The sequence below is a fragment of the Nicotiana tabacum genome, chromosome 5 (assembly GCF_000715075.1).
Source record: "Nicotiana tabacum cultivar K326 chromosome 5, ASM71507v2, whole genome shotgun sequence".
Taxonomy (NCBI): Eukaryota; Viridiplantae; Streptophyta; class Magnoliopsida; order Solanales; family Solanaceae; genus Nicotiana; species Nicotiana tabacum.
The window spans coordinates 46,130,205-46,154,050 of record NC_134084.1 but is presented as its reverse complement, the minus strand read 5'-3'; the positions used below and the strand labels follow the sequence as shown (position 1 = coordinate 46,154,050).

Sequence of the window (23,846 nt, the reverse complement as noted above, 5' to 3'; positions counted from 1 at the left end):
CTTTTCTCCCTTTTCGTTCATCAATCCTGTTTTGTACATTTTAGACCTTGTAGTTGTATTTATACTCTAATATATGCTCGTGACTTGTGACACCCCGGTATCGGACTGTGTTTGGGCTGTATTCCGCACTTTAAAAAGAAATCTTTTGCTTAGTTTGTGGTTATCTAATTATACTAAAACTGTTTATTAATATTAACTTTTCTGAAAAGGCGAAATGGGTTAGTTGGCTTGCCTTGTCTTCATGAGAGGCGCCATCACGATCGGATCGGGGTTTGGGTCGTGACAAAATCTATTTGTAAAGATACCATTAAAAAATATTTTAGTAAAGATTCCACTAAAAAAAGAAAGGATGGATTGAATCTCTAAAGATTTCTCTATTTTTAGGGTGTTTTTCGGTTGAGAATCTTTCTATAACTCGAAATACAAATTTTGTGTGTTATAATTAAGTTTGTTGGGTTATATTAGGAGTCTATCGCGTTAGTTGATTCACTTACCGTTTTCAAACAGCTGAAGACCCTTTTTTCAGATTTCGTTATTGTATTCACGAATACAGCTCGCGAATACAGTAGAATACATTCTCTGCTTAGGGACTCCCCTGTTTTCCGCCGAGTTTTGCTACTGTATTCATGAATACAGTAGCAAAAATACATCGAATACAATCTATAACAACTGAAAACATATCTATAAGAAGTAATTTAGTAAATGGTAGCTATAACAAACTAATAATCACTAAAACATAGTGGTTTCTGAAAATTTCTCTAAAAAATAATGGGTTAACTTGGGTTCAGTCCAAGTAGACCCATGAGCTAAAATGTTTGTAGCCCAACCCATTAATCTCTGGACAAGTTGGGCTACTGGTGCTAATAATTCCCTTAAATCAGATAAAAATAGCACAGGATAGCCATTTTCGGACTGGTCATTCAAAAATAGCCAGTGTTTGCAAAGTCATTGAAAAATAGCCACTATTTTGCTGCAACACGGAAAGTTCCAGCATAATATAGTGGAGATCGGTGCACCTGTATATGAACTTCCAGCATATTATGCTGGAACTCCAACACGCGGAAAGTTCCAGCATAATATACTGGAGATTGGAGTATCGGTGCTCCAATCTCCAGTATACTATGCTGGATCGGTATATTATGCTGGAACTCCAGTATATTATACTAGAGTATTTTTCCGGATTTTGAACAGTATTTTCGTTCAGATTTATTTTTACATGAAACGTGGCTAAATTTTGATTACTTTTGAAACGGTAGCTATTTTTGAATGACTGCTTATAAATCTAGTTATTTTTGAATTTCTCCCTAGTACATATGAAGGATCTTTATCGTAAGATGGTTTGTCTGATTAATCTGATGGTCACCTTTTTGTTGATTATTTATACACTTTTTCATGCAATAAGAGGGTGAAGTATAATAATATAATTCCACCTTTAGGCCAAGTTTGTACTTGTAAGAATTAGTTTAACAACATGAATAATTGTTAATTAGTGTATGCTATTCTGGCGCTCTTTTGTTAATGTAGGTGATACATGCAATTACGACTAAATTTAGCCAAAACTTGAAACATAATGCAATTCTGGAGAAGTAACTAGAGTGACTGGAAACTTTTAAATGTTAGTCGCTCTGTTAAGTTCTTGGCTTCTTGCCTGTTATATATTCTACTATTCTAGATACTCATTAACAAGACAAGTACATGGAGCTTATTATGTTTTTCTTTTTTAAGTTTACAATACAAAAGAAGAAAACAAAAGAACGATTAGAGTAATGAGAAAGCTGTATCTTTTCTAATTTCCCTACAACTCTCCTCCTAAATTCCCCTCTATCTTTTGTGGAGTGGTGGTGTCGAATAATTCTAATAATAACTATTACAAAGAGAATATATTTCCCTGAAAGATTCTCGTCCTATATACCTCTAAATTATTCCGTTCTGGATAATACTAAGGTGTTTTGGCCTTTGGGGATTACACATTTTTCCTAACTGATATAACGTTTTTTTTCATTTTCCCGTTTGCACATCAAGGCAGTATTTAAAGTCATTTTTTAGGCTGGTGGGGAGAGGACGGGGACGTAAAGTCCTAACCTCGAAACAAAAAGAAAATGCAGAACCAGGAGAAGGGCATAAATTGAATTATTATGGCCACCAAATAAGTAGCATTTCGAAATAAAATAGCAGTGAGGAGAAATATATATATAGAAGTGCCCAAGGCAGCATGAAGATATTACAAAGAATATCACTCAATTGAAGAAATTAAGGATGATATTGTCATACACTGGATTATACACAAGGTCGATGACTACACTTTTCTCCACACAATTTCCGTTTGATCCAAGCTGCAGTTTATGTATCTGTCCCAAATGGGAGATAAAACATGCTTCAACACTGCAATTGGCTGCGCTCAGTGCAAAGGAGTGGTTTAAGATTCAGTAAGTTATAATCCGTGCCATGAAGAAGGTTTGTAATGATCCTGTAACTCCTGATGGAAGACTGCAGATGAAGATGTGGCATACAACCAAAGCAAACCGCTAACCTTCCGAAACTCAAATGCAACGAGGCAGTCTCTGAAGCTCCAATGCTGCACGAGAAGCAGCATCAGCAAGAGCTGGTATAGTGCAGCTTTTGACCTGAGAAACAATCCCTTCGATTTTTGATATCTCAGGCAAAGATATTGACAATATCATTGCATGTGACAGGTACTGTCGACAAGAATAACCAAGCGCAATCAGAATCCGTTGCAACAGCAAGTGGGATATGCTTTGTTTCCATGACTCAAGGATAAGACTGACTTTGGGAAGGTTTGTCAAGAATCCAGTGGTAGCTTCCCTCGGAGCTGCCTTGAGCAATAAAATTAAGCATTCAGAAGCTAAATCTGCAACATTAATCTCATTGAAACGGGTGAGTTCTAGTAAGACCCCAACATTTTCACCAAAGTCCATTATATCTCTGATGCATTCATTTTGATCAAAGGCACTAGCTCCATCAGAGGAATTTTCATATAAAAGACCAGGCTCCTTTGCAAACATAGACCCTCTCATACTGCCTACTGAGCGTAAAAGGAAAGCCCTACACAAACGAAGAGTAGGTTCAATGAAATCTTCCATCTCCTTTGCACATACAAACTCCAAAAGGCTTCCAAGCTTTCTGACAACTTTTAGTTGGGAGAGAATTTTGGTTTCTAGTTCTGGTGCAGATGTAAGAGCCAAGCAGAGCAGTAGGTTGTTGACATTTGCAGTTGAGAAATCACCAAGAAGAAATTCAAAGCACTGTGAGATAATCTTCATGTGGACAATGTCTGCAATTTTTATATGGTTATATTCGATGAGCATCACAAGAAGTTTCTGCGCATACACAGGTATTGGGTCCTCATCCTCAATCAAAGATGGGTAGAGAGGAAGGAAGTAAGAATTAGATATGGACTTCAAATTCTCCAACTTTTGGTCATTTTCAGACGCTTCATCCAGTAAAATGACCATCACATCAAAGAAAATCTTCAGACACAAGAATCTGGCATCTCCATCTTTATTTCCTCTGTATATAACAGATAAACTAGGTAGGATCTGACTAACAAAAATGCTAGAACTTTCTTGAACCACAGATATCTCCTCTGCTATTGACTCAAGAACCCGTAAAAGTGTTATCTGAAACTCATCTCTACCCTGCAACCAAAAGGAAGAATCGTGTTAAGTGCTTCCTGGACCAACCAGAAACCCAATCTTCTGCACACATCTTCAGTTTATATTGAATCAAAATCTTGAGCAAACTAAGCTAAAACACTGAGCCATGTATCGAGTAAGTGGTTTTAAAAAGACAGTCAACATTGAGAGACCGTCAGCCTAATTTTCAGAGAAAGTTAAGCAAATGCATCCCCCCTTCTTTACCAGACTTCGGAGGTTATACCAGCTTAGTACTAGCTTGGTAGCTAACATTTGGCCCAGGTGACGATTATTAGGAGGTCTTGCAAATGAACCATGTTAAATTCTAGGTACAAACACTAGGACGAGCTTTAGAAGCACTAAGCTTTTGCTTTTCATCTAAATAAGAACTTTACCTTATATATAGTTTTCAATTGGATAATGTAATAAAGATACCGTCAGATTACCTGGAAAGGAGACTCCGCCAGTTTAAGCAGATTTGCCAACTGTTGCAGAACTTGACGACTAGCAACCCTTCTTTTCAGTGAAGCGCACCCAAGAAGATGGAGAACAACAGGAAACAAATGCATACTATTCTTAGAAGAATTTCGACTAGTGAGGCTAATCATCTGTCCCCGGCGTTTACCACCCTTCAGTTGCTGAATATCCCCAGATATAGACTCTAGCAAACTTGGTACAGTTGATGCAACAACCATCCCAAGTGCATCTAAACAATGCTTCACAAAATCGTCCTTCTCCTTTACCAACCTATCAACAGTCGAGAGCAGTTTTGCATTGCAAAAAAATAGTGGCAGCCACCTCTTCCCATTCATACAAAGTAGAGCCACAAAAATTAGTGTCTTTCCCTTCAAGACTTCACTTCCCTGCTCAATTAGAGTCACAAGGTTAGGAACAAGATTCTTGTCTTCCACCAAGGCGAGAAGGTACCTTCCAACATTTGGAAGCATATGACTTTCAAGGAGGGTCATGTTCAGAATGTTTAGGCAGATTTGCTGCTCTCGTGGATTACGTTTAACCAGGCTTGAAGCCATATCCTTGAATGAGAGTTTTTCAATGACTCGTTGTATGCTAGAAGGGTTAAAACGAACAAGACGAGCCAAGCAAGACCCTGCTGTCAGCCTCATGCTATCCTGCTTTCCAGGAGCCCTAAATATGTAGCAGAGGTTAGTAATCACATCTTGGCTGGCGAAACGAGCTGACCAGTACCCTCCTTGACTGGAGATATTTTCAATTGTCCTCAGAGCATAAAGTTGAGTAATATCATCCTCTCCATTCCGTAAAACTGATGAAACCAATGAAATTATTGGACTTGTCACCTACAAAAATTAATATATTCAGAAAAGCACGTTAAGACAGAATGCAAGACTTTTCTATATGTAAAGATAGTTGTGGTTGGATGATTAAATTTATTTTTTCAGTAACTCCAAGAGAAATCTCTTCACGTTCTTGTTCATTTTATTGCTAAATCCAGTTTTCCATTACACGGGAATTGCAAGCTTATTAGATCTTCAGGAAAAATACAGAAAAAAAACTTGTAGAATCTTATTTTATAAAGATTCAACAATATTTTGTGATGTAGGACAGAGAGCAAACAGTTAAAATATTGAAGTCTACACCAAAGTTTCCAACTGACATCCATCTTATGCTTTAGAATTTTCATATTTGAAATATGTGCATGTGCAGATTTATATACATGATTTACTACAAGACCATCATTATCTACACTTACATGTCTATGGATATATGTGACAGTAGAATAATCACTATATTAAAAAATATATGGTGACCAACACATTAATCAGTATACCTTTATATACTAGTACTTGCATTATTCCCCATAAGGGTTGCACTGGTGCTAGGATTATGTTTGTGACAGTGTCAGTGCTTTTATATGATTTGTCATAGAACGCTTATACTTAATACCCACTTGCAGTATAGCCTAGTAATTTATTGTGGAAAGAAATTTAACAGATATAATTATTAACTTGACAAGCAGCACTAGAATAAAAGTTATAGCAATGCCAAAGATGATACCTGCCAACAGGATGAGGGTCGGCTGTCCTTAGATGGAGATTCCATTGGTTTATTATCCCGCGCATGCTCATTTTGAGTAGATATGTAAAATAGCAATTCGCCCAAAGCAGCCATGGAAAACCTTCTCACTTTCTCTTGCCTGTCTCTCAGACCATCGGTTAGTGCACCTAAAATTCCAGAATTTGCCAGCTCATCTCCAATAAAAGTAGAGTGACGAATCAACAAGCCAATAAGTGAAGCAAGTTGAGCACGCAACAGCGAAGCCTTGGAGTGACGAAGCATTTTGACTAGAACCAACATAATAGGTCCATTGGTCAAGATGTTGGCTGCCTCAGCATTGCTTGTCAAAAGCTCAAGGTACCTGATCAGATTTTGCTTCTCCCCAGAGGCAGTATTCCCACTAACAATACTGATGATCCTACTACTAAAAGTGTCTAATTGCTCCTTTGACATTTTGACAAAATCAGACACCTGAGGTGCATCGAATGAAAGTGAAGGAATCGCATCTGAACCTTTATCAGATTTTTTGCTAGGCATTACAGGTCTAACTGAAAGATCAGAAGGATGCCAGAGAATATCTGAAAGGTTCTTAGATGGTTTTGAGATATCAGAGACATTCCCGGGATTTCCTTTAATCGCAGGAGTCTTTAGCTGAGGGCTATCACTTGGTAGCATAGCAGCCACTTCGTATTCAGAAGTCGGTTCATGGTCAGATGTCCTTGAATCATCTGAGAAAGGTGTATTAACCATAGCTGATGGATCTGGATGTCTGCTGTCAATATCCATCTCTTCCACATGACCCTCGGCCTGATTTGGAGTTGAAGTAGTTGACTCGGGACATTGAGTGCTGTCAGTTTCATCAGCTTCATCTTGTGTATCATCCTCATTATTCTCATTAAAATCAAGTTCCATGTCAGTATTTTCAACCTTAAGTTCAGCATCATTCTCAGAGTTATTAGGCAATGGCCTGCGGTAGTTCTCCTTCTCATTTTCCCTCATTAAGTTTGATTTTGCAATTCTTGAAAGACGTAATAGATTGACGCCCTTAGTATTGCTTGAGATGTCTTTCTGCTTGTCATCAAGTGTCCTGCCAGAACCCTTCATTTGAGCTTTCCGGCCACTGGATATGCCCTTGATTGGTGTCACGTGACCTCTAGATCCAGTATTTGAATTTTCATCCTGCCTGAGGGATGCCTTTGAATCTTTTTCACAGGTCTTTTGTGGTGTCTTGTTTTGAATTGGTTTGTCACTGTTCCGTTCTGAAAGGCATAATCTAGAAGAAACTTCTATCATATTATCAAAGGCAGGCTGAGGAGGTAAAGGCACTGCAGAAAATCTTGTTTTCCAGAAAGCATGTCCAGCAAGCTCGGGCCACTGCATTCTTTCAGCAGGATCTTTTATTAGAAGAGAGTTAATCAGATTGACAAAGGGGCGGCTTGGTGTGCCAGGAAGTTCTGGAGTTGGATCAGAAATGATTGATCTCACTAACTGGGTAAACTCTTTGCCAACAAAAGGAGGTATCCCAGCATAGCATTCAAACAACACACAACCAAGAGCCCAGAAATCAGAGGCATAGGAATGGACCCCTCCATCCTGAAAGAGCTCTGGAGCCATGTAACAGGGGGTTCCTCGCTTTATTTGTGGCAACTGAAACATACATGACATAAATCACAATCAAGAGCAATAAGCCCCACTTCAAAAGATTTTTTTTCTATTTGGTTATTGGAAAAGGAAAAAGGGAAAGATTAGAAACATTTTCCATGATTCTTGTGAAAGAAGAATGTAAAATCAAATAAAAGGAAAGGAGTTAGCTAAATGCCTAATGGTAAGATTCTGTAGAAAACTTGTGTGTCTTCTCGACTTCAAAATTTCTCGAGAAAGACCAAAAAAGAAACTTTCAGAGAATTTCTACAGAAATGACAAGAAGTTAGCTCATACTAAAATGTTTCGTTTTGCTTCTTTTTGAAGTCCAAACAATAGAAATCATGTTCCGTTAAGTCTCCCTCACTTTCTTCCTGCACCAGAAGAATAAAAATCTATTTTCTTTGGCTTCATTTTATGTTTTCTGTTTCAGCTCCCTAACTTCAAAGAACAGCCTCAGATAGTTACTCCCTCAAATAGATAAATAAGATGAATAAGAAAGTTCCAAATGTAAGAACCAATAATTTTGCTAAAGATGTCACAAAAACTTTGGAATTCCTCTAGATGCATATACGCCACTTGTACAAATGTAAAAGCTGCTTTAAGAATTGACATGGCACCAACACTCAAGCATATGGCTTAGTTGTCAATGAAGTGGCGCAAACCTTGGACATTATGGCTCAAATCCCAACATAGACAAAAACACTAGGTGATCTCTTCTCATGTGCCCAAGCCTTGATAGGTAGAGTTACCTATGCTGGTGGGAGATAGCGGGTACCCACATTCAGGCATTTACCTTTAAGGAACTTCCGAACAGTATGTCACCAATTTGCTTTTCTGTTTTTTTTTTCATTTTGGGCAAAAAGGAGGGAACAGAGAGGGGAACTACCTGTGAAGAAGGTGTCTTTGATATATCACTCAATTTTCTTGCTAATCCAAAATCACACAGCTGCCAGGAAACAAATTATTTTTCAACGTCATTCAGTTGATCAAAAGCACTAATCAAGATGTGAAAAAGTCACAACATAAAGATCAGCACACCTTCGTGATTCCATTTTCATCCAATAGAATGTTTGATGGTTTCAAATCACAGTAAATTATTCCCTTTGAATGTAAGTATCTGGTATATTAGACAAAACACCAAAAAGGTTATTCATGCCCAAAACAGTAAGCGTGATAAAAGAAAAAATGAAGGCAAAAAGATTACTTACAGAAGAGCTCTAACAAGGCCACAAGCAAGATCATGTATTGAATCTTCCGGAAGCTTACCATCCTGCAACTCAGAAATCATATGATGTTAAAATCTCTCAGGTTTGGCAAATACTGCAATACAGTTTAGATGAAGTAGATGTGACATATGCTAGTGTCTTTTGGTACATTAAGAATCATTACCAACTTAAGTACACCTGAGGTCATCTTGGCTACTCTTTAAATAAAATAAAAAAAGAACATCCTACTTCTTTCACCTCACTTAGTTGAGCACAAGAAACAAGTCAGTCAGAAGTCTGACCAACTTTATTTGTGATACTACAAACAATCATCTAAATTGAAGTATTCCGTTGCACATGATTCCAATGTCCTTAGTGCCTGTTTTGGAAGTCCCAACTGTAGGCATGCAACAAACTTATCCAGAAACCTAATCCCCCATGCCTCTATCGGAAACAAGACAAAGAAGAATCAGAGTGTTAAAGTTCATGTCTAATGTCTGCATGAGGCATCCTATATGCCAACACTTGCAACGCAGACCTAACTTGGTAAGCAGTTATATCACTGGAAAAATGAAATTATTTACAAAATATAACAAAACTGCCAGTCCTTTACCTGCTCTAGCAAGTTCATGAGATTTCCTCCAACACAATATTCTAAAACCAACCACAGGTGCGCAGACGTTTCATACCTATGGATCGTTTGAATTAGAAAATAAGTCAGAGAAATCTTCTTATTAAACACCAAAAGAACCTTGTCCACCCCACATATGAAATTGAAGAAAAAGAAAAGATTATGCAAGACAGGGAAAAGATAAATCTTACCAGGAGTAGAACTTCAACACATTTGCATGATCTAGAGAATGAAGAATTCTGACCTGCAGCAAATGCAGCCAACAGAAGAATTAATACATGCATAAAAGATACTGCTAGGAAATAGATTTTAAAAAAAAAAATTGTGCTTCTTGATAATTTGGTCATGAGACTTCAAATTTAAGACACGGAACAAAAACACTGTTACAACTCTACCTTATCATTTCCAACAATCTCACAACTAAAATAGTCACAAGCATCAGCAATTCTTAACATTCCTTAATATGATGAGGCAAGTTGCTTTTCTAAGATCCAGCTTACTAAAAGCATAGACATTTAGCTTGTAAAGTAGTTCAAATGCTTTTGAAGATTTGCCAGAACTAGAGATAATGTCAGAATAACTGAGTAGATCAAGCAACAGTAACTTAGCAGGCACCAATTGAATTTTACAGCAAGTCAATGCATAACTTACACAACATCGTGTCATTGCTGTACTCAGCCAGCAGGCAGTTTCTAAATTCTATAGCGAGGAGGGTTCAATTAATAAGTACTCTATGAATACCTAATACTCCATACTAATATTTTTCCCTTTTGCCTATTCCTCTCAAAGAAGTTGACTAGAAATAAATATCAACATTATCAAGTTTTTTAGTTTTCTAAGCGAGCTACTGGGTAGCAGATAAATTCTGCAGCTAAGTTCCCAATTAGATAAAAAATATCCACCATTAGTGGAGCCAGGAATTTATACAAGGGGTTTAAAAAGAATAACAGAATGTTAACTGGGTTTGAACATGTGATCTAAAGCAATTTCTGAAACCTTTTTGCCACTTATTAGACTTTTCCCTTATATCAAAGGGATTCAACAGCTAATATGTAACAAAAAAAGAGTTCGTCTTTTCCCGATTTGCACAGTAGGAATATAATTTTCAATGAAGGGGATTCAATTGAGCCCCTTTCCTCCACTTAGCTCCGCCACCGTTCACCCTCAAAGGGTGTCTAGTGGTCGGATAGCTCAAGAGAACAACTTGGGAACCAAGCTTCAAAATTTAGCAGAGACGCTAAGTGAGGTCTTTTCATTTACCGAAGCCTCGGTGGACATAGTTTCCAGTACTTATGCTAGTGGGAGATAGCACGCACACAAAAGCTAGCCCAGACACCACCATTATCAAAATATAAATAAATAAATCCAAAAATGTACACAACTTTATCATTAGAGGTGAATCAGATCCAAAATTCAAATGATAAAACTTTAGTTTGCCATGTAACTTCCACATGAATTAAGCCTCAAAATTACAATTAGATGATTTCTTACTTCATGAAGAACTTTGTTCTTCTGAGATTTATCCACGCTCTTAACTGCAAAATACTCGATAGTCTTCTTTTTTCTTCCTTTATAAACAGTCTGCAAAAGAAAAAAACATCAATCATTTAGATTAACAAATTTACAGAAAACAAAAAGAAAAAGAAAAAAAAACGATTACCGAGTGCTTTCCACGGCCAATAGCTTCGTATATATGGTACTGATTCATAATTTCACCTGCTCGGAAAAATTACAGCTAGGGTTTCTTCTATTTTTTGAATCTGAAATAGAAAGTATCAGTACAGTTTATTGTCTCTGATAGATTGAAAGATTTAGTGAAGAAAGGTGATTTGGATAATTAATGAAAAAAGTTCAAGAGGGATTTACAGAAAATTTGAAAATGGTGAGATTTGTGAGGAACTGAAGAAAGTGGATGAGAGAGAGTGTGTGTGAGTGGGCGGGAGGTTTCGAGTTTTTGAACAAAAAAATGAAATGAAAACCACGATTTGGAGGAAAAAAATATATATTTTTTGTACAAAAAGGGTATATATATTCTGTCGTGTTATTATTGGGTAAACACTAAAACAATATGAGTGTTATGAAATATAACCCAAAATAACAATATAGAACAAGCAAAAACAAACTAAGAGATATAGAGAGAAAGAGAGGAAGAGAGATTCTTATTTCTTCTTCAATTGTGTATTTTTCCTATCTATTACAAGGCCTTTATATAGGCATAAAAAGTGAAGAAAATATGTCATGGAATATGTCATTGAACATACAAATTATGTCATTGAATATGTCATTAAGCATTTTAGCTAAAGATCATGGAAGAAGAGTAGACATCCACCATAATGTGATATTCATCATAACACTCCCCCTTGGATGTCCATAGATAATGTGCCTTGTTAAAAACTCTCTAAAAAAATATTGGGATGTACATAATTATTTATGATATGCATTGCTTGCTGCCTCATTAAAAACCTTACCAGGAAAACCCAGTGGGACAAAACCTTGGCTAAGGAAAAGAGTGCAGCGTATAGTTACTCCCCCTGATGAAAAATCATTTAATGTCTCGAAGACGACGCATTCCAATCTTATATATCAGCTTTTCAAATATTGAGGTTGGTAATGCCTTAGTGAACAGATCAGCCAAATTATCACTTGAACGAACTTGTTGTACATCTATTTCACCATTCTTCTAAAGATCATGAGTGAAAAAGAATTTTGGTGAAATGTGTTTTGTTCTATCTCCTTTGATATATCCTCCTTTCAATTGAGCTATGCATGCAGCATTGTCTTCATACAATATTGTTGGAATATTCTCTTTCGAAGAAAAACCACATGTTTGCTGAATGTGTTGAGTTATAGATCTTAACCAAACGCATTCTCGACTTGCTTCGTGAATGGCTATTATCTCTGCATGATTTGAAGAAGTAGCAACCATAGTTTGTTTTGTCGAACGCCATGATATGGCTGTACCTCCACTTGTAAATAAATAGCCTGTCTGAGATCGACCTTTGTGTGGATCAGACAAATATCCTGCATCTGCATAACCAATCAATGATGGCTTGGATTCGTTTGAATAAAATAAACCCATATCAATGGTCCCTTGGAGGTATCTGAATATATGTTTAATACCATTCCAGTGTCTTTGTGTTGGCGAAGTACTAAATCTTGCCAATAAACTTACTGAGAAAGCTATATCTGGTCGGGAATTATTGGCAAGATACATTAATGCCCCAATTGCACTAAGATATGGTACTTCGGCACCAAGAAGCTCTTCATCATTTTCATGAGGTCGGAATGGATCTTTCTTTATATCAAGTGATCTCACAACCATTGGGGTACTCAATGGATGTGCTTTATCCATATAGAATCGCTTTAAAATCTTTTCGGTATATGTTGATTGATGGACAAATATTCCATCTTTCATATACTCAATTTGTAGACCAAGACAAAATTTTGTCTTTCCAAGATATTTCATTTCAAATTCTTTCTTCAAACAGTCTACTGTTTTTGGAAGCTCCTCAGGAGTTCCAATGATATTTAAATCATCAACATACACAGCGATTATAACAAATTCAGATCCAGACCTTTTTATAAAGACACAAGGACAAATTAGATCATTCTTGTACCCTTCTTTCAACAGGTATTCACTCAGGTGATTGTACCACATACGACCTGATTGTTTCAATCCGTATAAAGATTTCTGAAGCTTTATTGAACAAGTTTCTCGAAAACTTTTATATGCTTCTGGCACTTTAAATCCCTCAGGTACTTTCATAAAAATTTCGTTGTCTAATGATCCATACAAAAAGGCTGTAACAACATCTATTAAATGCATATCAAGTTTTTCTTGCACTGCCATATTTATGAGATACCTGAAGGTGATAGCATCCACTACAGGAGAATATGTCTCCATATAATCAATTCCAGGCCTTTGGGAAAACCTTTGTGCCACAAGTCGTGCTTTATATCTAACGACTTCATTTTTATCATTTCGTTTCCGTACAAAAACCCATTTATACCCTACTGGCTTTATGCCTTCAGGTGTTCGAACTATGGGTCCGAAGACTTCACGTTTTCCAAGTGAAGTTAACTCTGCCTGGATAGCGTCTTTCCATTTTGGCCAATCATTTCTCTGTCTACATTCATTGACAGATTTTGGTTCAAGATCCTCATCTTGTTGCATTATTTCAACAGCAACATTATAAGCAAAAATGTTATCGATAACAACATTATTTCGGTTCCATCTTTTCCCGGTTGAGACGTAACTTATTGATATCTCTTCATTTTCATTATTTTCAGGTACCTGGACCTCCCCTAAGGTCTTATCATTTGTTACGTCTTGGGGCTCTTCTTGAGCCACTACCTCTGTGTTATGTTCACTTTGATCATTTGCTCCTTTTCTTCTTCGAGGATTTTTATCTTTAGAACCGATTGGTCTACCACGTTTCAAGCATGGCTTAGACTCATTTGCTTTAATTAATTGTCCTGCCGAGATATCAACTCGAATTGGTGCATTAGCAGCTGGAATATGTGACTTGGTCACCCTTGGTAGGTCAGTGAATGCATCTGGCAATTGATTTGCAATATTTTGCAAATGAATAATCTTTTGAACCTCTTGTTCACATTGATTTGTTCGAGTATCTAAATGAGACAGTGATAATGCATTCCAATCTATATTCTTTTTCAACTGCTTATTTTCTCCCCCTAATGTTGGATATACTGATTCATCAAAATGACAATCAGAAAATCTTGCCGTAAATAAATCTCCAGTCATCGGCTCTAGATATTTTATAATTGAAGGAGATTCATATCCAACATATATCCCCAACCTTCTTTGAGGACCCATCTTTGTGCGTTGTGGTGGAGCAATTGGAACATATATCGCACAACCAAAGATCCTAAGATGGGAAATATTTGGCTCCTGACCAAAAGCCAATTGCAATGGGGAGACTTTATGATAACTTGTGGGCCTTATCCGCACAAGTGATGTTGCGTGCAAAATAGCATGACGTCATACTGAAATGGGAAGTTTTGTTCTCATAAGCATTGGTCTAGCAATTAATTGGAGGCGTTTGATCAATGATTCTGCTAGACCATTTTGTGTATGAACATGAGCAACCGGATGCTCAATGGTAATCCCAGTTGAAATACAATAATCATTAAAGGCTTGGGATGTAAACTCACCAGCATTATCAAGACGGATTGTCTTAATTGCATAATCTGGAAACTGTGCTCTTAGCTTTATTATTTGAGCCAACAATCTCGCAAATGCCATATTGCGAGTTGATAGTAAGCACACATGTGACCATCTTGTAGATGCATCTATCAAAACCATATAATATTTGAATGGTCCACATGGAGGGTGAATGGGCCCACATATATCACCTTGTATACGTTCCAGAAATGCAGGGGATTCCATCCTAACTTTAATAGTTGATGGTCTAATAATTAATTTTCCTTGAGAACATGCAGCACAAGAGAATTCCTTAAATTGAAGAATTTTCTGATTCTTCATTGCATGTCCATGTGAATTCTCAATTATTTTACGCATCATATTAGAACCAGGATGGCCCAACCGGTCATGCCAAATAATAAAATTATCTTGATTAGTACACTTCTTGTTTACTACGGCATGTGTTTCAATCCTGCTAATACTTGTGTAGTATAAGCCGGAGGAAAAGCTGGTAACATTTCAAGCACATATTTCTTACCGGACGTTATTGTAGTAATATAAAGATATTCAATCTTTTCATCATTTGTAGTCTCAATATGATAGCCATTTTGGCGAATATCTTTGAAACTTAATAAGTTTCTTTGAGATTTACTACAATATAGTGCTTCATCAATAGCCAAATTTGTTCCTCCTGGTAGTAATAAATTGGTTCTTCCAGAACCTTCAATTAATCTTGTACTACCGGATATTGTATTAACATTCGCTTCTTTCATTACCAAATAAGAGAAATATCTCTTATCTTTTAAAATAGTGTGTGTTGTAGCACTATCCAAAAGACATATATCATCTTTATTAATCTTGAGTCCAACTGAAGACTGTGGAATTTTCATATTCTTCATAAAAAAGACAAATAATACATCATAAGAAATATGAAAGACAAGCAAAAAAAAAACATTAAGAAATACATTAGAAATATAGAAACTAGCAATACATGATGCATTAGGAAAATACACTCAAGAAAAAATAAACTAGTTGCAAACATAAACATAACAACTTTTATAACTTCATTCCCCAGTAAGATGATTCATTCTTCAGTCAATATCCTCAAAGAAGTCTCCAACTTCTAAATGAGTAATATTTGTTAGGCCTTCAAAATCATCTTTATATGCAGGATGTGCCTTAGAATCATATTTATTTGAGGGACCTGCTTCATCATTATTATTTTGAAAGGTCAAGTGTGCCTCCACATTATTTTCTTTTTTCTTGAGGGAGGCTTGATAAAGTTTGACAAAATGTTCTGGCGTACGACAAATGCGCGCCCAATGACCTCTCATACCACATCGGTGACACATACTAGCTTTACCTTTTGAATGATTAATTTGAGAACCCTTATTGTTCTCCAATTTATTTCCACCATAATGACGATAATTGTTTCGCCCCCTGCCACGTCCACGTTTATGACCATGTCCACGACCACGGTAATTATTTTGTTTTCTTTCAAACTTATCATATGTTGCTATAGCATTCACTTCCGGAAATGGAGCTGACCCAGTAGGACGGGCTTCATGATTTTTCATTAATAGAGTATTATTCTGCTCAGCCACAAGTAGGCATGTGATTAACTCAGAATATTTCTTAAAACCTTTTTCACGGTATTGTTGTTGTAGCACCACATTTGAAGCGTGAAAAGTAGAAAATGTTTTTTCCAATAAGTCCTCATCTGTGATAGTGTCTCCACATAATTTTAATAGAGAACATACTTTAAAGATAGCAGAATTATACTCACTTACAGTTTTAAAGTCTTGCAACCTTAAATGTATCCACTCATACCGAGCTTTTGGTAATACCGTAAGTTTTAGGTGGTCATATCGATCCTTCAAATTAATCCATAATTCAAGTGGATCTTTTACTGTTAAATATTCATTTTTTAACCCTTCATGTAAATGATGGCGAAGGAAAATCATGGCTTTCGCTTTATCCTGATTTGATGCTTCATTTCCTTGTATAATCGTATTTCCAAGACCTTTAGCGTCGAGGTGAATTTCAGCATCAAGGACCCATGATAAATAGTTCTTCCCGGTGATGTCAAGTGCCACAAATTCAAGTTTTGATAAATTTGACATAGTGAAAACTATCATAAAAGATGAATAAGTTAGAGAAATAATTATAATAATAAACAATTAATGAAACAAATCGATTAAGGTAAAACAAATGAAAATAAAGCTATATCATGCTAGCAATCTACTATTTCATTTTATTCATGCCATAAAATAGAAACTATATATTATTTCATTTCACTTTATATTATTGATATATATATATATAGAATTTAACGTTTTATTAGTTGCAGTGACTAGATAATGTATACACTACATACATATGCATACATTTTTTTTAATGGTATTGTGTCAGGTGTGAAAAACAACATGATAAACAAAAATATGAAAAAGGGAACAACAACATGAATGATGTAAATTATCAAAAATTGCAAAGAAAAATTTAGGTTGTAAGAATTAAGCATATGATATATGTACTGCCATAAATAAAATGATTATAATGATACATACCTCAATAAAATATGGCTCAACTTAGCTGGAGTTAAGAATAAAATTAGAGCTTCGTGCTGATAACGTGTTATGAAATATAACCCAAAATAACAATATAGAACAAGCAAAAACAAACTAAGAGATATAGAGAGAAAGAGAGGAAGAGAGATTCTTATTTCTTCTTCAATTGTGTATTTTTCCTATCTATTACAAGGCCTTTATATAGGCATAAAAAGTGAAGAAAATATGTCATGGAATATGTCATTGAACATACAAATTATGTCATTGAATATGTCATTAAGCATTTTAGCTAAAGATCATGGAAGAAGAGTAGACATCCACCATAATGTGATATTCATCATAACAATGAGGACCCTTTTCTTTTTCTTTTTTTCTTTTTTTGCGCTTTTGTTTTTAACTAGGGGAACAATTTCTAACGGTTTATTTGACTAACGCTGTAGCATAAGTTCTACGTAATTATTTTGAATTCAAAAATGCGTTGGCAGAGTAGGCCGCGGCTAATTTGAAAAGAGGCTTTTTCTCTTTTTGAGCGTTTCTTCATTAAAAACGCTTTTCTTTCAAAGAAATTAAAAGTCGTCTTATTTGTTGGAAGTGACTAAGACCTCGTTTGTTTGCACTTAATGGGGATGTATTTTGATATAGTTAAATAAAATTATTTACCCTTGTCTACCTTATTTATCCTTATCAATTTATTTATTTTACTACCCATAAACTCATTACATTTCCTACCTATAGTAGGTTTGTGGAGAATTTTTTTCTTTATTTTCCAATTTTTTTTTATTTCTAAGCGTCTTTTCTTTTCTTTTTTCTTTTTTTTTCCTTTTCTCCTTTTCTTTTTTCTCGTTTTCTTCTTATTTTTTTCTTTTTTCCTTTTCTAATTTCATTTAACTTCTTTTTTTATATTCTTTTTTTCTTCATAATCTAATTTCATTTACTGTTTTCACTATTTTTTATTATTCTTTTTTTATATTATTACTAAAGAAAAATCAAATTGTGTACCAATTAAATGTAGCTAATACGACCAAAAAAATATTAACTAACATATGATACCAGTAGAGTATATAGTTATACCAACAGGGTCTACAATTGTATGCAAAGAGTTAAAAAAGATTTAATTCAATTATTAAACTGAAATAATATCAGTTGTCAATAAATTTCAAAAAATTCTAAAAAGATCTAATTGTAAGAGTATATCGTTATATTATATATCATACTATAATATTATTATTTTTTTGAATTTTCAATTTGCCCCTCACGCTGGGTAAAAGTTTAAAGCAAATTAAAAGGGAAAGGCAAGTGAATTTACGTGTAATAAGTATACTATTATAGTATATCGTATACTATTACAGCATACTATTATAATATATTGCATATTATTACAGTATACTATAATAATATATTGTATACTATAATAGTATACTATTGATGTATAACTATATACTCATATAGTATATTGTATAATGTAGCGGTATATTGTTAGGTAACTGTGTTCTTCTTCGATTATTACAATATACCGTTGCAGTATATTGTAAACTATAATAGTATATCAAAATAGTATATTTGTATACTATTTGGGTATGCAATACAAATTCGTCTTCTTCTCTGGTTCAACTATATTTCAACCCAAATTTCTAAAATATGCTACAAAATCTCCACCAAATTGACTAAAACTTTAGCTACAACCTCCAATCAAACTATCCAAATAAACACATGCAGGATCGGATCAAAACAATTAAAAACTCAAACAAACCAAGTTATGAGTTTCAAGCTTTAAAGTCCTTCAATGGTGGATTTAAATTTTTGTACAATAAATCCCAAAAACCAGCATCAAAGGTACAATCTATACATCAAAGAACAATAACTAACGAATTTCAACAGTAAAACACCATAAAAAACAAATCTGGCATTTTGAACTTATGAGTTAACAACAAAAATTGATTTGTTCTTCCTATGATCTAGTTTTTGAATTGTGCCATGTACTTTAGTGTTGGAAACTTGTTTTTACGGGTCGACCCGATTGATGGTTGGATACTATACCAGTTCAGTTTCAACAAGGAATGGGGAAAACAAGACAAATATGAATAATGGGGATTTTATTACGCACGAGGAAGTGAAAAGGCTGATGAGATTGGTGAATGTTGAGGAGCTGAAGTGGAAATTAGGTATGGAGAATACTGATGTTATTGGATACAGTGCGCTGTTTAAAGCTTGTGAAAAAATGGGTGTGGCTAAAACGCGTGATAAGCGGATAAATAGTTTGGAACGCATGGGTAGGAATAGTAAATAATATGGGCATTAAAGGGTAAATAATTTGGAATTAATGGGTATAAAGTGAGATTTTCTCTTAAATCATTCATATCTTAGACATTAAGAGCCCGTTTGGCCAAGCTGCCAAAATTTACTTATTTTAGAAAGTACTTTTCTTCAGAAGTACTTTTACAACCAATTCATTTAAGAAGTATTTTTTGCAACATTTGGTAAACAAATTGTGTTTGGCCAATCTTTTTTAAAAGTACTTTTGAGTGTCAAATTATCAAAAATGACAGTACCAAGGTCTTATAATTCTTTTAAATAGAAAAATGAACTTAAATACTTATCGTAAGAGACTTTTATTTTTTTTATTTTATTTAATTAAAATATAAAACATAAAGTAAACAAATATATTACATATTTAAATCAATTTTAGATATATATTTTTATCAAAGCATATGATATTCTCTAGTATAATTACTTGTTGTTATATGATGATTTGAATAATTAAAATACATCATTCAGTATAAATTAGAAGTCTATACACATATTACTATATATTCATAATCCATCATGAAATAATAAGTAAAGTCACTCATACATGATAATATTTCTCAACAATTTCATCTCTACTTCTATCACACAATGCCTTCATATTAGTAGAAGACTTGCTTCGCATTTATAAAGGAATATCGGAAGGCTCATCTCCTTCATCAATCTCTGCAGTAATGTCTTCATTAGCATAATAGTTGAATTCTTTATCGGTACAAGAATGTCGTCGGATAAAATTATATATAGCATGGTAGTTGTAACTAAGATAATTGTGAGTGCCAAACTTGAAAGATAGCATTGAGCATATAGAATTAAAATTAAATATATAAAAAAAATCATAAACCAAATAGTTAAGTATGTTTAAACTAATTCAAAAAGAGTAACTAATTATTGACAACACATAATGTATAATTTATTTATTTTTAAATTTTATTTTTTTTTTAAAAAAACTAATTATTACCTAATCTTACTAACGTTGTCCTAAATTGCCAAGTGGCCTATTGTGAGGCTCTCACTTGACTTAATGTGGATGCATTTTCTTCTTCTTTTAATAGTGTATAGATAGATTATGCAATGCAATTGTAAATTTATTACCAATTTGTAGGTTATTTTCACAAATTAGTTTTGATAACTGTTTTAAAGATTCGAGAACTAATAGCATATAATAAAAAAATTATAAATGCTTATTTGCAGGAAGAGAATTGATAATCTAAAGAAGGATGTAGATAATTTTCTTTAGTGTGAAAAAAGAAGAAGATAATTTGGAAAATTACAAGTCATTACACAAAGGAAAAATCAAAAATAAGAAAAGTCAATAAAGAATTTGGAAAGTTACAATATGATTCATATATATAATATCTTTAATTTTAATAGAATGGTAAAAATAGAAGCAAAAATGAAAAGAAAAAACTTAAATTAATAAGGGATAATTTGGAAAATATGAATTTTATTCTGAGGATTGTTTTGTCATGAATAAATTAATTTTCTACTTCTGCTTCTATTTCTTGGAAGAAGCTAGAATTTTCTTCTTCTTCCCAAAAGCAGAAAAACTGCTTCTACTGCTGACCAAAAGTACTTCTCTGTATTGGCCAAACGGCTCAAATTTTTTAAAAAGTACTTTTTTGGAGAAAAAAAAGTACTTTTGGCCTCCCAGAAGCTTGGCCAAACAGGCTCTAAGTGCAGTTGTTTTTAAAGTTCAAATCTTAATCATTAAGTGTTAATTTTTTTAACATCACAACCACTTAATGAGTCTGAATAGATCTGTATGATTAAGATCTATAACAAAGACTTAATTTCATTAAGATGTTATCCACCACATTTATTACTAACTGCCGCCACTATCGACCATTATCAACTACCACCGCCACAACCACCACCATCCTCAACCATAGCCGGTACCGCCCACCATTATAAAATACCACCACCCACCATCACCTTTGTCAATCACAACCACCAGCACCTACTATTTATCGTGAAAATGGTAACAACAATTAAATTTATAAATGGGATTCTAAAAATACGTGATATATTCCCGAGCTAGTTACTAGAGCAGTTGATGCTAATAACGTGAAGCTTAACGATGAAATGCGAGCTAAAACAAGACAGTAATCAAATCGAAGAGGGTTGTTACCTGGATGCAAAGCCGGTCGATAAGGACCTCGGGGTCGGGACTCGAATCGAGCTCGAGCTATCGAGGGCAACCGGGAATAGGATAACAATTAAGGATACGATCAAGCAAGGCTCTTTACGGCCAAAGTTGCGCAATATAGCATGAAATAAGTAAGAAGACAATAGATGTTAAAGTGGCCTTGAGCTAGTGAGAACGAATAAAATAGGAAAAAGAGAGAGAGAGATATTATTGCTTTAGTGGAGAAATGGAGCAACATCAGCCCTTTACAAAGTGGTATGGGTTCCCCTTATATAGGCGAGGGAACATGGTATGGTACAAATATGTGGAGATTAAACACAAAGTACGGAGATGGGATGGTTTGACGTGATGCCTCAGCATAGAGGCTCTAGATAGGTCAGGCATGTCAGACGTAGCCATGTGCCTTAGAGGATTACCCCTCCGTCCTGACTTCGGTCTTCGTTTCCTCCGAGTCGGGCTCCGACGAGCCCTAAGGTCGGGAACTTCGTCGCGGCCTCCCGCCCTTGGGGTCCCGAGGCATGCTTCCGAAATATCCCGACAGTGAGAAATCAAGTCTTCTGATTTCGCCGCGTACAGATAGTCTCCACATTTCCCATAATAAAGAGATGGGAAATGATTCTGACACTTGACTCCTTGAGCTTCTTTCGGTGATGACGTACCGATGATGCGACTCTTGGCCTGAGCTTCGCGGTGATTGGACATCCATGGGCTCGTGCTTTTCAACTTTATTCATTGCACTCCTGATTCTCATTTTTCAAGGTGAAGGTACCACCGTCGGCTCGACTTACCATGGATGCATTATCTGCGTCCGTCGGTCAGCCTTCCAAAGCCTAGATGACTGTGTCGTAATCTCCTATAAACGGGGGTGCATTGGCTTTGCTTTTCCTATCCCAGTGCTTCTGTTGGCTCGCTTGCCTTTCCCTTCTTATCATCTTCTTTCACCCTTGAACATCCTGCTAGGGGCTCTAGACCTTAAGGTCGTTTGAAGGAGTTTCCTTAGACTGTGTTGTGGCCTTCTACTAGGGCTTCCCTTCATCGAACACAAACGTGTTGTTCCGCTGTTGTTGCGGTTGTCGGTATGTTGGCTCTTGCTGTTGCTGCTAGGCCGAGGTGATGATGGACGGGGAGTTAGTTTCTCCCTTATGTAGATAGATGTTCGGATTATACACCGCTGCTCACTCTCCTATCTGGGCCTGGTGTGGCACTTCATCCCTAGGGCTTTTTCTTTTCCAAGGGATAAAGTGGCACTACTGGCCGCTGAGGCTGGGGCCCGCTGAATCTTCAACCTTTGGCTTCGGCGGGCCATGTCTCTTTTCTCTGCCTCCTCTACGTCCCCTCCTTTTCCTCTTCTTAATCTTCTCCGGTGAAGATCCCTCGGGGGATTGAGCTGGGAACCTATAGGAGGTGGAGATCGAAGGAGTCAACCTCGAGGATACGTGCTCGAGGGTGCGGCGCCCGAGGATGCTGATACCAGAGATGGACTTTCGAGGGAGGACCGGGCGCCGGGTTTCATCGCATGTACATCCTTCCGTTCCTCCGCTTTGGGCGAAGATTCTTGTAGGCTTTTGCATGTTATATGTAACGACCCCTCAAGGGCTGCTTGTACATAAACTTTTATGAATAAGAATATACCCCGTTGATTTTTGCTTTCGAACTTTGCTTTGTTTCTGTATGCTCTCATTCCTTTCAGGGCCCTTTGAATACTTTCTTTTGTTTGCTGGCTGCTAATATCGGGCTTGGGCGTGATCGGCATAGCTCTCATCCGAACCCATCATCGTACTTTGGACCAATCTTGGATTGATCTGATAGGTCTGGGCTATCGAGGCCCTCCAAGTTGTATAGAGATCATACATCGAATTCTAGGGCCTTCGGGAATGTTACCCTGGATGAAGGTCATCTTCGGGTACCCAGGGGCCCCTATTGATCTTGATGTAGATAGCCCATTTAGAATGTATAGAATAGACTTCTGTTGAGGAGTTTGCATGTATTCGGGCACTTCCTCGGACCTTCGTGGAGCTTTCGCGATCGGAGCTTCCTGTGTTTATTCCTCTTTTCAGAAAGAGGGAATCATGAGACCAGGTACTTGCCTTGCTTCAAATGTTGGCGCTTAAGGCTTCCTGAAGTCCGATTTCTTTGGGTCGGGGCTTCTTGACGTAGAGTGCTATCTTGAGCTCGGAGATAATACAAATGGCCCCTCGAGTCTTGACTTCTCGTTGAAAGATGCTTTCTGGATCGGGTATTGACCCGTCGATCTGTATCGAGGTTGTTGGCTTCCCGGGGCTTGCCTCGGGCAGGCGAGTCATCACTGCTTCTCGCATATATGTGGGGCGGCTTCGGCTTTTTTGCAAGACTTCAATATTTTTAGACAACCGCCTTTCTGCTTTGGCATGGGGTACTTTATCTCTTTAGGCACAAAAAGTGTTGGTGCACGCCCTTGATTTGACCTATTAGTTGCACCATAGTCATGAAAACCATTTCGGGGCCGATTCGGCAGGGGA

General features: G+C 36.1%; 1 protein-coding gene across 3 annotated transcripts; it reads right to left on the bottom strand.

Moving 5' to 3' along the window:
• Positions 1–2,175: 2,175 nt before the first annotated feature.
• LOC107808871 (serine/threonine-protein kinase RUNKEL) lies at positions 2,176–17,068 on the bottom strand. Of its 3 annotated transcripts, none has more exons than XM_075253520.1 (11): positions 16,899–17,068; positions 10,828–10,927; positions 10,659–10,748; positions 9,359–9,411; positions 9,150–9,225; positions 8,540–8,601; positions 8,370–8,448; positions 8,218–8,277; positions 5,688–7,334; positions 4,100–4,969; positions 2,176–3,656 (listed from the first exon to the last, which is right to left on the bottom strand). In XM_075253520.1, the coding sequence occupies exons 2-11, from the start codon at positions 10,873–10,875 to the stop codon at positions 2,541–2,543; spliced, it is 4,101 nt and encodes a 1,366-aa protein (XP_075109621.1). In that variant the 5' UTR covers positions 10,876–10,927; positions 16,899–17,068; the 3' UTR covers positions 2,176–2,540. The 3 variants fall into 3 exon arrangements, with proteins under 3 accessions (XP_075109621.1, XP_075109620.1, XP_016488922.2); XM_075253519.1 differs by lacking the exon at positions 16,899–17,068 and adding an exon at positions 11,636–13,826; XM_016633436.2 differs by lacking the exon at positions 16,899–17,068 and having other exon boundaries at positions 10,828–11,343.
• Between the last annotated feature and the right edge of the window lie 6,778 nt (positions 17,069–23,846).

Excerpts from the sequence above, each read along its gene's own strand:
- LOC107808871 (XM_075253520.1), bottom strand. The coding sequence starts at position 10,875 with ATGAATCAGTACCATATATACGAAGCTATTGGCCGTGGAAAGCACTCG. Across the intron at positions 9,226-9,358 it reads GTGTTGAAGTTCTACTCCTG|GTATGAAACGTCTGCGCACC; the intron begins GTAAGATTTATC and ends AACGATCCATAG. Across the intron at positions 8,449-8,539 it reads GGCCTTGTTAGAGCTCTTCT|ATACTTACATTCAAAGGGAA; the intron begins GTAAGTAATCTT and ends CTAATATACCAG.